Here is a 15709-nt window from a genome sequence, read left to right on the forward strand (position 1 = left end):
ACGATACTGGAATACAACAAATGAAATAGATAAATGCTATGAAATCCTAACATGACTATTTACACATGCTGTGGGCCAACCCCGGCGAGAGTTGTAACTCACTATATGTACTAACAGTGCTACCCTAGGCACAGTATATACCACTGACATCAGTAGTATTTACACGGTCATCTCTTACAGTAAATATTATACTGTCAATTGCGTGATATAATGTTACATGTGAGGACGTCCAGGGCGTGTTTACGAGGAGACTTGAAAGGGTCAATTTCACATTAGCTATGCCCGACACAGCTGTCGACAGTATATAATTTTCGCAGAATGAGACATTAGCAGCATACACAGAGGCAGGGTCATGCATGTGGACTAATGGGCATGAGATACTCCGGGTGCTGATAAATCTTTCCGCGTGGATCTCACAAAATTGATCCAAAGTCTACGGCGTTTTACGTCGGTTCTTCTACTCGGAAAGCTAAAAAAGCTGATGCTTTTGTTGGCTGAGGTATAACTGCAACCTCCAACAACACAGAATTGTGGCATTTCAGGGAAAAAGGAGTAATATCGTTGATGTTTTTGGCAGCTCAAGTATACAACTTTACACACTAAAAGTATTGTTGTGAGTGAGGTATACCAACAGTGAAGTCACATGATCACCTGATATCTTAGGAATGTTTCAGGAATGTCTGAAATAGGTTTCCTAAAAATGTGACTTTTCTTCCCATTTTTCACGTATTTAACGTCCGAAATTGGTAAAGTTAATTACAGCAATGTAATTGGAGTGAGTTAAGGATTACATTCGTGCAAAATGGTGGGATTTTATGTTCATCGAAAAGTCTCCACAGTTGGTCTTTAAAAGAGATATGAAATCATAGAGATAACATTTCTTGAAGGAATCTCACACTGTTTGCTCTCATTCAACTCTATAATCAACTTCTATAATCTCAAAATATGAGATTGATCCAAGCTTTCCTTCTTGAGATATCGTGTTTACCGTTTGAACTGTTTTCCAATTCTGTGAATGTCATAGTTATAGTTAATAGTTTCATAAATATTCTCCCTTGCTTCAATATAGCTCAGGCAAGTCTATTAAATTTTTATATTTTGCATTAATTTATGTTGTTCATTGAAGGTAGGTCATTATTGAAATAACTACAACAACAGATCCTTTTGATGTTGTATTTTCCAATCCTCTGGCACTTCTCTGCTTGCTGTGAGTGCCAAGACAATCAGTGATAGAGTAGTACATACTGCCATACAGATCAATGTGCCTTTGACATGCAGGCACACATTCCACACACAGTTAATGCCAGATTTGATCAATTAAGGCTCAGTAATTAGAAAATGTGGCAAGTATTGTAGAGAGGAGCAGGATGTTAGAAGGGTGTTAGGAAAGGCAGTATACTGTATATGCAGCATATAAGGACACATTCAGCTACAATAAATCACAAGAGACAGCCATTACTCTGTGTTATTAGTTGTATTGCTTCTCTTTTCTCTATCATCATTAAGGAGGGTTTATTGATTGGACAGCTAGACAAGCAGTGGCACAGGACTGCTGAGTTTTAGATACAGTCAGGCTTAACCAGTAACCATAGAGATAATGAGAGGACTCATAATCTGTTATTCAAGTTCATGGAGGTTTGGGTATTCAGATAATATCATATATTCAGACACAACAGTTCAGTGCCAAATAATGCATTAATTTACAAATGTTACTAACTTTAAATTTGTTGAGTAATGTATCAAAATTGCTGACTTGTGGGCAACTGTAACTTCATATAGTTATGACTGAATAAATTCTTTGAAATGAGTCAAATTCTTTTAACCTGTGTAACCTTGCAACATAACATCAATTAGGCATCACCACACTTACATTGATAGTGCTGAAGATTAATTCAAGAACATTTGATTAGCAGCCGAACAGCTTAACATTTGTTCTTTTGAGAAATGTAAGTTTCAAACTTTGTACACAGACTGCTTTGTTATCAATGGAACTAAGAATTACAAATCCTGTAAGTTTAATAACAATCTTGAAATTTCCACTTAAAGCTTGATACTACCAGGACAATTCTTGTGAAATTTTGCAACAAGTTGCTGTATGGAATTGTTAACAAAATCTACATAGTTTGTACTGTAAATTAATTTCATAGATAAATTATCAGTCATTTTGCCTTATTTTGGTGCATGAAACTCACATAGATCTCTCTTCAATCCAAGACTAAATGCCAATCATGCTGGTTTATGACCTTATCAAATGCACTTTAAGCATAGCTTGTGAAGGCAGTAAACAAAGAATATTGATTATCTAATGGTGGAAGGTATTAAGTTAAAAACTGAGCAAGGAGCTACTGACACACTTGACTGAACAATGATGTGACAATTATACTTGAAAGTAATTCCTTAACTGTCAGTGAATATAGCCTTGAATTGCTAGACAGCTAAGGGTTTTATCTAACCCTAGACAGCTACAGTAGGGGTTTTATCTAACTCTAGACAGCTAGGGGTTTTATATAACCCGAGACAGCTAGGGGTTTTATCTTACCCTAGACAGCTACAGTAGGGTTCTTATCTAACCCTAGACAGCTAGGGGTTTAATCTAACCCTAGACAGCTAGGGGTTTTATCTTACCCTAGACAGCTAGGGGTTTTATCTAACCCTAGACAGCTGGAGGTTTTATCCAACCCTAGACAGCTGGGGGTTTTATCTAACCCTAGACAGCTAGGGGTTTTATCTAACCCTAGACAGCTGGGGGTTTTATCTTACCCTAGACAGCTGGGGGTTTTATCTAACCCTAGACAGCTAGGGGTTTTATCTAACCCTAGACAGCTAGGGGTTTTATCTAACCCTAGACAGCTAGAGGTTTTATCCAAATGTATAGGAAATCTAAAATTGAAAAGAAAGAAGTTGCATGAAAGTGACATCCCCACAATAATGAACTATTGTGAAATTATAGCAAGTTTCAACACTTACCTGTCATAGTAGTACTCTTTATAAACTTGTTTTCTTTTTGTTGCTTTTAACTTTTGAAGTATGGCTTGATCTGGCTGAATTTGTCCTAAAGAGATTGTGTTATTTGGTATCAGCCTAATGTTTGCTCTGTGCATGAAAACTTCTGTTAAAAAAATATAACTTTGTATTTGTTAATAGTTCTATTAAAAATAACTTCCACCTTGAGTTCATTGCAATGGCTGTCTTAGGTGATACATTATATACAGCAAAGTACAACCTGTGCAGCAGTAGTATGGGGATTCTGTAGCATTACTGCTCTTATTAATATTAACGTATACAGTACAGTATGTATTTTGATTTTAGAGAATGGAGGAATACTTTGGTTACCTGCTCTTCCTGTTCTAACATTGTGCCATTGGGTGTTATTGTTTAGAAACTACATTGTTAACTGAATGCAAGTAACCATTAACAGCCTTTGAACACGGAAGGTAGAAAATTGAGTCAAAGCCAGATGCAACACCACAACAGTGTACTAGACGTTGATTTGCTGTGTATTCAAAGGTGATATAATGGTTTGTTTCATTTCCTTTTAACCAGGAAACAATTGCAAGACATGAAAGTTATTTAGGTAACCTTTTGGAGGGTAAAGATCATCAGATTACTGCTGAAGAGCGATTGAGAAGGGCTCAACAATGGCTGACAGAATCAGGTAATATAAACATGTCATTTCTGTGTAAATGATATTGTTTGATTATTAATAGTTTCCTCATGGTACTGTAATACAACTACTAATGTGTATTGGGTTCAAAATCGACTAGTGCATGCCTCTTTAATGGTACTGTAAATACCACATTACTCATTTTTATCTTAATAGTAAACAAGTATTGAGATGTTATTTTGCTTGACAAGGATGCTGGGTTTTTTTTCACATCATAAGTTCATAATATCTTACCAACCTTTGTGAAGATTTGTTTTGCAAAATGACAAGTAAACTTAATTTCTTTTGACAGCAGAAATCAACCAGGAAGCCCTATTTGTGCAGATTTTGCTCTAAAATGCTGGTTGCTTTGTTTCTTAAAGTGTTACTCCACACCACACAATAACTCCCTAGATGCACCCAAAACATGGTGCAGCAATATACTTATCGTTGCTGGCACATAGCAAAGATTATAAACAGGAGATCTCCATGTATAGGATGGTATTAATATCGTTAGAGTATAGCCCTCAAAGTAATTTTGGCCTTTGCTTGGGAATTAATCATTGTTTGATCAATATTAGAATGCCTGTCGAGTCTTTAGTTTGAAGACAAATACTTGGCCTTTGTTTCAGTCCAGCATATGTAGGCCTACTCAAATTACTACTAGAAAATAGGTTTGCTCTACTGCAGGGGTTCACATGTGCCCTTAACATGTATATTGCATATAGGCTGCGTTGAGTACTGAATTTTACATGTATGAAAACAGTGAAATGGGCTAGGCTAGCCTACAGTATTACTGTAGCTGATGGCAACGTTGCTAATTTAACATGCAAAATGCCAATTTACAATGGGCAGTAAATTTTATCGTCAGTAAACTAAATGGAATGTTTTTCTAGGAGTACTAGTTCATCAAAAAGAATGAATTCTGTGGCTAGAGTAGGCCATCGTTTGGTAGCAATTTTGCAAAATTTTTGCAATGGTCTGTTAACACCTCAGTAAGCAGTGATTATCTTTATGCCTACTATTTAATGCAAGTGTTGTGCAAATCTGACCCTGGTCTAAGTGATAATTTAAGATTGTAAATGGTCCATTGGTGTAAGTTTTGGTATAGTTTAATAGTGACACTGTCTTTGCATGCGAACCATGCAGTATCTCTCCCATGGCTAAGGTGTAAGGTATAATCTCTCCCATGGCTAAGTGTAAGGTATAATTTTTCCCATGGGTAAGGTGTAAGGTATAATCTCTCCCATGGGTAAGGTGTAAGGTATAATCTTTCCCATGGGTAAGGCGTAAGGTATAATCTCTCCCATGGCTATGGTGTAAGGTATAATTTTTTGTGTCACATTAACAAGTTTCGTCATTCTTTGATCACATGTAGTCTACCAAGCCACTGCAGATATCACAGAGGACCATCTCGATGAAGAGGGACAACAAAAATTGCCCCTCGACCTTAGTAAATCTGCTGCACTGGTTATAGGAGCAGGAACAAAGGATTATCTTTACCGTGAAGAACTGACTGTTCCAAAGGCTTACACCAGTGGAAGTAAAACATCACAGGAACCACTCAAAGTTCCAGCAATCACAATGCACAAGTAAGTCAGTCGCTGCATATTCCTGCAGCCTGTTATCTTTACCATGTTAGACATTGGTTAGGTGGAGTCACAGGAACCACTCAAAGTTCCAGCAATCACAATGCACAAGTAAGTCAGTCGCTGCATATTCCTGCAGCCTGTTATCTTTACCATGTGTGACATTGGTTAGGTGGAGTCACAGGAACCACTCAAAGTTCCAGCAATCACAATGCACAAGTAAGTCAGTCGCTGCATATTCCTGCAGCCTGTTATCTTTACCATGTTTGACATTGGTTAGGTGGAGTCACAGGAACCACTCAAAGTTCCAGCAATCACAATTTCTTTAACCTTCAAATACTTAAAACTCATTCACTTCAATTAAAATGAGGTCGTACTTAACTTTACATTACTTTACTTTTGTAACTGCAAGACAAATCTATCAGGACACCACTCTTTTCAGGAATCTGATATGAAATAATATCTTCCAAAAGATTAAGGAAACATAAATGAAACTTACGGGATACAGCTCCCAGTTACCTCCTTGAATACGTGACGGTCGTCTACAGGATGTTACGTTGCGCTATATACAGTAGTCATCCTGGATTTCACCTTTACAGCATATACACAATGTCGCATAGTATAGATATATAATGTAGCATAATGTAGGTACAGTTTCCCACTTCTGCATAGCTAACATACATAACGTGAAAATACACAGTTAACACTTCTGTCTCAAATATAACGTTGTATAGCGTACAGTAGGTACTCAATGTAGCATAAAGTAGGTACAGTTTCCCACTTCTGCTTAGCTAACATACATACTGAAAACACACAGTTAACACTTCTGTCTCAAATATAACGATGTATAGCGTACAGTAGGTACTCAATGTAGCATAACGTAGGTACAGTTTCCTACTTCTGCTCAGCTAAAATACCTAACTGAAAACACACAGTTAACACTTCTACCTCAAATATAACGATGTATAGCGTAGGTACTCAATGTAGCATAACGTAGGTACAGTTTCCTACTTCTGCTTAGCTAACATACATAACGTGAAAACACACAGTAAACAGATCTGTCTCAAATATAACAATGTATAGCGTAGGTACACACAGTTCCCCTGCTTCTTCTGTTCTCGGGATGAAGAAGTTGCCCTCAAACTACACTAGGAACCATTTCCCATAGCGATTATTCGAGAAACCCATAAAAATAATTAGAGCACTGTAAACCCATTCATTTGCCAAGTTCTAGCATCTACAGGGAATGTTACGTAATACCATAGCCCGCTTTTCACTGGAAATATCTCTAGCATGTGGCTACCCTGCAGTACTTAATGTAGGCCATGTGACAGTAGGTATACTAAATTTTGTTATGGCATGTTCTGTTTCCTATACTATGCGGCCAAGAATGTAAAACTTGTGTTCTTTTCAGTGGTTGAGGGTCGTTTTGAGGTCATTAGAGGTCAAAGTCTTGAAAACGTTGTAAACAGGATCAACCCAACAGCTTAGATAAACCTTACTAGTTTTGATTTTGGTCTTTACTCAGTTGCTCAACAGACCAGATAATATGGGTGGTATTTTAAGACTTTCAGTTTAATTTCACCCAGTGTGCACATGACAGATATTCCAGCTATGTTCTTTTTTCTTGATTTTGAAAAGGCATTTAATAGTATCAAGTGGATTTTCCTCTTTCATACATTAAACCTGTTTAATTTTGGCTTGTATTGAACAGTTTGAAAGAAACCACCAAAAATGGCACTTGGTTGAATAGTTACAATTGTACACTGTCATTGGCTAGGAGTACAGGGGGTGGAGTAAAGTCACCGGAAGGTGCAGCATATTTAGGGAAAACAATGCATATCTGAAAGAGGTTTTACCCAAATGCACAGCATTTTCGATTCCTTGCTAGAGGCAAATGGAATCTATGTGATGGTGGTGTGTATGTATGTGACACCTGCTTTTAAACATGGTAACCCAAAAAGTTCATGTGGATTAACTTCATATCTACAGTATGTATATCTGCCTTATTGAGTACAAGATCCCTATTCTTTTCTGTGATGTTCAAAAGTCATTTTAGGTCAAAGTCTGAAAACTTTGTAAACACAATAATTCAAAAAGTGCATCCAGTTGGAAAATGCTTCTCTCTGGATATAAAAACATTTTGGCATTAAAATTATATATAATATATAACCTTGCTTGTGTTGGCAGCAAGCTATTGTTAAAACAATTCAGTTTGTACAGGGGCGCAGTAAATTGTACAGAAGGAACCAGAATTGAAAATGCATTGAGGTTTCGATGACTTCATTGCACTAAGCTTTTGCTTGTTAGTAACCATAACCACCATTTTGATACATACACACAGGTAAGTCTACTGTACCTGGAAATACACACCTCTACTAAACAAAATTTGGGGTCTTGTACTCACTGTTATGAATCCACACACCAAGTATGAGAATTACCCACGATTCCCATCATTAGATATCATGTAAAAGGATTTGACTTCAGGTGACCTCAAGTGAAATTGGACCTCACAAGCAACAGGGTCCTTGTATTTAATATGGCCAATCCATATACCATGTATGAAAAGTAACCATGATTTCTATCATGATAAATCATGTTTTCAAGGTTTGCAGGACGTGACAAATATTTTTAAAAGTACTCGCTATTTGGCAACCAAGACTAAAACTCTACTCTCCAAATTTCACTCGCCACTAGACCTAGGATTGCTGTTCAAGTCTACACAGTACAGATCTACAACATCAATACTTTCTGTGAAAAAAGATTAGGCACTTAGGTAGAGTACATGGTGCTATGTAATTGTACATTGGAAAATTATGTTTCTGTGCGGAATGACATTTAAACCTTTTTTCACCAAAAGTAAGTGATGAACAAAGTAAAACATGTTGCAGAATCATAAATATGCAGCTAGGCCTACTTTAATGTCTAAAAAAATTAAAAATTAAACATCTGCAAAAATACCTACGAAGATAGCTTGGCTTCTGTAACATTAGGGTTCTACTAGTATACACTAGGCATATATACTATACAGTTGGTAGGTGTGCGCAAGTCCTAAACCTATACTACTGTATAGGCCTCACTGCTACTTTGCACCGCTACCCAATTAGGGCAACTTCGTACATTTTCACAATTATTAATGTTGTCTTTTAGCTGCAGTTTAGTGCATGAAAAAATATCGCTGTTACTCCATTACACTGCCTAAAGCAAGTGATCTGTAACGCAATGAAAATCTGAGGTTGTAAGAGTATTTATCTTCCAAAAAATCCTAGCAGCAACAACAGCAAACTTGTCTCAAAACTCCTTGAATTAACCTTGACAATTGCAAAATATGCCGGAAAACTCCCAATAGCACCGCTGTATGTAAAACTGAGTACACCTTGTTGCACGTAGTGTATAAGCCAAAAGTAGGCACCTTAGTCGACGTGCTGAAAGCTATGAGACTTCGTTCGCGAAATTTTATTTGATTCTACTAAATCAGGTCATATCCAATTGCCAACAGCCTCCATTGCTTATGAGGCATAACGCACATGTTATTTATTAGGCTGGTCGGTGGGAGATACGGTAGATTATGAAAGAAGGTTTCCACAATTTGGCCTCTGGTGACTCCAAATGACCTTTGACCTTCATCAAAACCATTTTGCTTCTTGTATTAAACGTGTCAAAACTACATACTACATGTGAGACTCATCCAAGCTTCCCTTCTTTAGATATCTTGCTTATAAGGTTTTCACAATTTGAGCCTTAAATGACCTTTGACCTCCCCAAAAAACAATAGGCTTTTTCTACGTAATGTGGTACTGCTTCACGTGAAATACAAGATTGATCAAAGCCTTTCTTCTTGAGACATCATGTTTTGTGGTCAAGGAGCCTTCCGTTTTTCGTGGAGATCAAATGAAGAAACAACTTCTTCCTAGAAAACTGCTGTCCCAACTTTTTGTAGGAAAGATAAATCTAACATGTTATCACCAGTTGTTCGTTGCTATGGTGTCCAGATGACTGCACGTTAGCTTAACCAATATCTATGATATATTTCTATCGCTACTTGTTGTAAGTGATACCTTCAAATGTCCGATACCCGTATAATCTTGACTTTTGTCTTTGTGAATTATTTCAGGACACAGACTAAAGGTACCAGACCACATAGGACTCTGGGGTCCAGTAATTATACTCAGGATGACTTGAAGTTAGCCTTACAGGAGGTCAGGCAAGGTAAACTTGGGACTCGTCGGGCAGCTATGCTCTATGGTATTCCACGTTCTACCATAAGAAACCATCTTCACAGAATGAGAGACCGTGCTCCAGTTGAGGGGACAGCTACTGGGGGCAACAAGGGCACTACAGATGCTCAGGAGATAGATTATGACAGCAATGATAATGCAGCTAAGCTCCGTAATTTCTTACGCAGTAGAGCTCGTGGTGGAAGTGGTAAAACTTTCAAAATGACCAAACTACAGAAATGTTTGGACCAGGCGATCATCAAGGACCTTGTACATACCTGTGCCTTTATGAAAGATAAGACCAAAGAGGAGGAAAATGGTGACACTGCCCTCAAAGAGAAATATAAAGAACATTCAAAGGCTGCTCTCGGCCTTCCTCAGGATCTGTTTGAGCATTTAATTGTGCGTCTGATTGAGGTAGAACGGGTGCAGAGCCTCAACGGAAGAGAACACAAGAAGAAAGCCACCAAGTTTCTAAAAGACACATCACTCCTAAAGCAACCAAACTTGACAACAGATGTTGACATGAAGGTCCCAGACTTTAAAGCAATGTTGGCTACCATGAATAATGCTGGCGTTGCACCTGGCGCCACTGCGAAGAAAGTGTCATCAGAAGAAGCTGCATGCCTCAAAATGCCTTCACGAATCATAAAGACAGAAGACCGTTCGTCTTTATCATCAAACAACAATAACAATCAGGGTTTGCTCTATGAAGGAAGTCCAGACCAATCAGAGACCAGGCGAAACAAGAGAGGTAGATATAGATGCTATGATGGTGACAGTCTTCTCCAAGCTGTGGATATTGTTGAGCGTGGAGAGATGACCATAGCCAGGGCTAGCACCTACTTTGGTATACCACATTCAACCTTAGAATACAAGGTACGAGAGAGACAGATTAGAAGACAGCAGGGTCATTCCTTGGATCCGAGTAGCAGACAGATAGCTGTTGATCAGCTTGGAATACCAGCTGGCTTTTATGTAGCTGATGTCAGTGGCCCTCGTCCATTCCAGAGTTTTGCAGAGAAACTTCGTGCCATGAGTGAAAAGCAAGCCTTGCAAAATCGTTTTGGATTTCACAGCCAAGCATTGGATGGTCAGATGCCATTGTTATTAGCACCAGGTTTACCTGGAGATTCATCTGCATCAGCAGCTGCTGCGATGGTTGCAGATCCAGCCTACTACCTACTAAGTAAATCACCAAGCCCCTTACCGGTTCCCCTCCCTTCCTCCTTAAGAGATCAGTGGGCCCTTTGGGCTCAGAAGCCCCTCCTGAGTTCCCCTTTCTTTGGTTTGTATCATCCAGCTGGGTTCATGGTTGATCCTACCAGTATGGGCTTTCATCAACAGCCTCCTCATCCATCGTTGCAGCCATCTAGCTCAAGCAAGTCTAGCATGGGGGAGGCCATCAACCGTCTGGTAGAAGCTCACATCTATGATTCCTTACAGGGTAAGGCAGGGTCACACAGCTCCTCCTCTAGTCCCGCAGAAACATCAGATCCATTAACAAGAGGAACAGGTAAAGCACCGTCTGATGGGGGAGATGTTTGGAAAGGAAGGTCAGGTTCTCCTCATAGTGGGATGAAGCGTCCTCATGATTCCTCTGGGGACTCCTCAAGCAGCGGTCACAAGAAACCAGCTATGGATTGAGGAAACAACTCATTAATTTGCCTAGAAATACACCTTGCCTTTATGATGTTAGCACTGGAAATCATTTTCAATTATTTTTGATTTAACTAAAACCCAACTAGACAAAAATAGTCAAAAACAGTTTGTGTTTAGATAAAATAGTAGCCACATAGAACATTTGAAGTCAAGATTAAAACTTGACTGTTATCTATTCATGTTTAGACATCTCAGATGTTAATTCTATGAGACATGTTGTCTTGTACTCAGCCATCTCAGGGTGTGTTCTATTCAGAAAGTTTTATTTGTTGAACCACCTAAATCATTTTTGCTCAATAAGCACATAACGTTTGTAGTAATCAAATGAAATTGATGAAGCTAACAAGAAATGTGAAGTTTCCTTTTGCAACATGTAGTTTTTAGAAGCATAGAGTGGTTTAGAGGGATGAATTAAATGTTTATAATATTCAAGATTTCCTTTTTTTTTAATTATAATAATCTATTTATGAAAACAATAGTCATGTTATGGGTGCTAGGGTAGCTTGAAGCACCAGGCTACTTAGAGAGTAACTTGTGCAATTTCTTTTTCTTCTTTCATGTTTAATATATTGTGTTTGCATTTTATATAGATGTTACTAAAGAGCCACAATTGGGCAATCTTAGACAAACATTCCGGTCAGGTACCTAACAAGTATCTGACAGTTTTTCTTTTCATATCTTTGATCGCTTTTTGTAAGACAATTTGTAGATGATTTTTTCAGTATTAATTGGTTGTCTGTAATATGTAGTCCTTATTAGTACAAAAGAGTAACCCACTCAAATGATAAGGGGAAGGTAAGAATCACTGTTTATGTAATTAGCTATTTCCTTATACTACAATGCTTTTTTTACCCCTTTTTTTGGAAAACTGTTCACTTCAACTTTTTTATAATTCTACTCCTATATGAACCCATAAGGTTAGTTATCTAAATCAGAATGTTCGAAATGTAACACAATTTAGAAGAAATTTGACCTCTGAAAGAGGCAAGGCAAAGACTGCGGGAGAAAGAACTGTTATGTGCAATTGTTTCTAAACAAGAGCTGATAATGTTAGGAGATCTATTGCTGCGTACATGGTGGTAAGCTGTTAGGAGATTTATTGCTGCGTACATGGTGGTAAGCTGTTAGGAGATTTATTGCTGCGTACATGGTGGTAAGCTGTTAGGAGATTTATTGCTGCGTACATGGTGGTAAGCTGTTAGGAGATTTATTGCTGCGTACATGGTGGTAAGCTGTTAGGAGATTTATTGCTTCGTACATGGTGGTAAGCTGTTAGGAGATTTATTGCTGCGTACATGGTGGTAAGCTGTTAGGAGATTTATTGCTGCGTACATGGTGGTAAGCTGTTAGGAGATTTATTGCTGCGTACATGGTGGTAAGCTGTTAGGAGATTATTGCTGCGTACATGGTGGTAAGCTTGCAGATTTACTGCTGCGTACATGGTGGTAAGCTGTTAGGAGATTTATTGCTGCGTACATGGTGGTAAGCTGTTACAAGATTTATTGCTGCGTACATGGTGGTAAGCTGTTACAAGATTTATTGCTGCGTACATGGTGGTAAGCTGTTAGGAGATTTATTGCTGCGTACATGGTGGTAAGCGTGTAGATTTTTGCTTGCTCACCTAAATTCTTTGCTACTGTAAATGTAAGCCATTATGTAATAATAGAATTTTCCTTTGAATTTCCTTAACATAGTAGTGTATGTGATGGACTGGCTTTCTGGCATTAAATATATTAATCAGTTTTTCTGTGAATGAATATATTGGATGTAGAGTGGGTGTACAACATGCCATTGTTTTATTACATCAATTTGCCACATGGTTCATATAATGGCCAGAGAGGTTTCCATTATTAATAGCAGTGTTCTCTGTTTAGCTATCAATTAGCAGGGATACATAGGAAATTGGAACACAAGTCTTGTTGTAGACCCCATATTGTAGACCCCATTTTAAGTTGTGGTTAACTGTCTGTATGAACCATAGATTAAGTTATGTTTGCATTTGGGAAGCAAAGAAAGTTAAGATTGTTAAGATTAGTTTAGATTAAAAATTAGTTACGTGCAGAACATATTGAATAATGCTTGATGTCCTCCACTATAAATGGTTTGGTTAAAAGAATTGTGACTACAATGGGACTAATTTATTAAACTTTTGGATTGGCATTCCTTGTGTTTAAATATTAGTGGATAATCTGCTTTGTCAGTATGTGTCTCAAAACTCCCTGGGGTCGACTGTTGCTCCCTGGGGTCGACTGTTCCTCCCTGGGGTCGACTGTTGCTCCCTGGGGTCGACTGTTCCTCCCTGTGGTCAACTGTTCCTTCCTGGGGTCGAGTGTTCCTCCCTGGGGTCGACTGTTCCTTCCTGAGGTAGACTTTCTCCCTGGGATCGACTGTTCTTCCCTGGGGTCGACTGTTCCTTCCTGGGGTCGAGTGTTCCTCCCTGGGATCGACTGTTCCTTCCTGGGGTAGACTTTCTCCCTGGGGTCGACTGTACCTCCCTTGGGTCGTCTTTCTCCCTAGGGTCGACTGTTCCTCCGTGGGTCGACTGTTCTTCCCTGGGGTCGACTGTTCCTCCCTGGGGTCGACTGTTCCTAATGATAATCTTAGTGATTCATTTCTCCAATATAGTTCATTTTTTACAAGGACCACTTGACCTGTTGTTAACAAAGACAGCTGTAAACATTTTATTTGGAACAATCTGACATCCTCTTATATACTCTGTAGGGCCAACTTCACCAAGATTATTTATTTACATTGTAACTGCTGTCGTTTTTTGGTGTTTTATTCCAAATAACGTTTTGCTTATGCCAGAATATAGCCTTTAAACTGCAACATATTCTCAGAGTCTTATAGCCTAACAGCAGAGAATCTGCTGTTCAGTTACTCTTACACTCTGGTTCTATTATGTCTAGTATTGTTATTCTCATTTTGCAGTTTGTTTCTTTTTTGGTTTCATGTTTGTCTGTGCAATGTAGAGTTGAACCAATCATTAATGTGCAATGTCATAAGACACATTTTACACTCTCATCTTTTGTTACTTTATGTATATAGTTGACTTATTTATTGTTCAGGAAAATATGTCAATTTCCATTTCATTGTATAACAGTATATTTTTGTCTACTTTTGACAGGTTTACTGAATTGTGAATTGGTTTTGATGCTGAAAGTAGTGACTTGTCGTTGTTAGTATTTCACGCAGTGGTTAACACTTCACTTCCTATCATACAAGAAAAATGCACACTTCATATAACTTTATAGTCTTGTAAAACATTTGAAGGTGCATTAGGCTCCTCTCTATTTCGTTAATTTAATAGTGATATAAATAACTCATTTGTCATCTTCTACTCATTAGGGTAGAAGGCAAACATAATTACAACTGCAAACATTATTACAACTGCACATTGCCTTGCCCCTTATTTATATGATTTTATGCTTTTCTTCTTGCATTGTCAAGATTTTCAAATTGTAAAAGTCAGAAAAAATACGCATGAAATTATTTTGTTACTGTTCATAACTACTATTTCTTTCAGTAATAGCTATTGTTTCATGTTTAAGAGTCACAAGGTGTGTGTCATTTCTCATCAGCTTTTCAAGTGCATGAAGTGTACTTACTGACCAGCACTGTGCACAGACAGTCAAAAAAATAAAGAACGGTGGTTATCAAAGTGTTTCCTGTGCAGCCTTTGTCAAAATATGATCTAAAATGTTGGACTGGACTTTACACAGTAATAAAACTATGGATGGATCTACAATATGATTTCCATTTATACACGCTGTCTGTAATCAAATAGTCATTTAACTATAAGATTTATAAGCTTACCTAGTTGTGTAACCATCACCAGTGCAATGACCCCTTTGTTTTTCTTCGAGTTAAATCAGCTATGATTTTAAGATATTTTTGGTGGAAATCATTTCACCAAGTAACTGTCATATAGAGTGTTCAAAACAAAATCATTTATCAAGAATTATTTGTTTCAGTTTTGTGTAACAATGTTTGTCAGTCACAGAATAAAATCAGGAAAAATTTGCACGGTAACAAAAATTGCTTTCTAGCTCTTTTGTCACTTTCATTTCTTTTAAGACTATATCAGCAGGAACAAGCAAATCCAATAATTGTAGGAAAAGGTACTTACAACCCCGGGGTCACCCAGCAAGTCAGGTACACTGCACTGTGCTTGACAACCCAATCCATGTTAATGCTTACAACCCCGGGGTCACCCCAGCATATCAGGTGCCCTGCACTGTGCTTGACAACCCAATCCATGTTAATGCTAACAACCCCGGCGTCACCCCAGCAAGTCAGGTGAACTGTGCTTGACAACCCAATCCATGTTAATGCTAACAACCCCGGGGTCACCCCAGCAAGTCAGGTGAACTGTGCTTGACAACCCAATCCATGTTAATGCTAACAACCCCGGGGTCACCCCAGCAAGTCAGGTGAACTGTGCTTGACAACCCAATCCATGTTAATGCTAACAACCCCTGGGTCACCCCAGCATATCAGGTGCCCTGCACTGTGCTTCACAACCCAATCCATGTTAATGCTAACAACCCCTGGGTCACCCCAGCAAGTCAGGTGAACTGTGCTTGACAACCCAATCC

The 15709-nt window shown here is 38.3% G+C and overlaps 1 protein-coding gene and 1 long non-coding RNA gene across 3 annotated transcripts in view; one reads left to right on the forward strand and one right to left on the reverse strand.

Annotated features, from left to right (window-relative positions):
* The window catches only part of LOC139967255 (ligand-dependent nuclear receptor corepressor-like protein), a 41553-nt gene extending 26404 nt beyond the window's left edge, over nucleotides 1–15149 (forward strand). For both annotated transcript variants that reach the window (XM_071970855.1, XM_071970856.1), the window contains exons 4-6: nucleotides 3544–3655; nucleotides 5022–5235; nucleotides 9347–15149. In XM_071970855.1, coding sequence (XP_071826956.1) covers nucleotides 3544–3655; nucleotides 5022–5235; nucleotides 9347–11096 — 2076 coding nt within the window. In that variant the 3' untranslated portion in view covers nucleotides 11097–15149. The remainder of the gene's footprint in view (nucleotides 1–3543; nucleotides 3656–5021; nucleotides 5236–9346) is intronic.
* LOC139967266 (uncharacterized) overlaps nucleotides 1–15709 on the reverse strand; it is a 386449-nt gene that overhangs the window by 212327 nt on the left and 158413 nt on the right. The gene's annotated exons all lie outside the window — the stretch shown is intronic.

Source organism: Apostichopus japonicus, chromosome 5 (genome assembly GCF_037975245.1).
Source record: "Apostichopus japonicus isolate 1M-3 chromosome 5, ASM3797524v1, whole genome shotgun sequence".
Taxonomy (NCBI): domain Eukaryota; kingdom Metazoa; phylum Echinodermata; class Holothuroidea; order Aspidochirotida; family Stichopodidae; genus Apostichopus; species Apostichopus japonicus.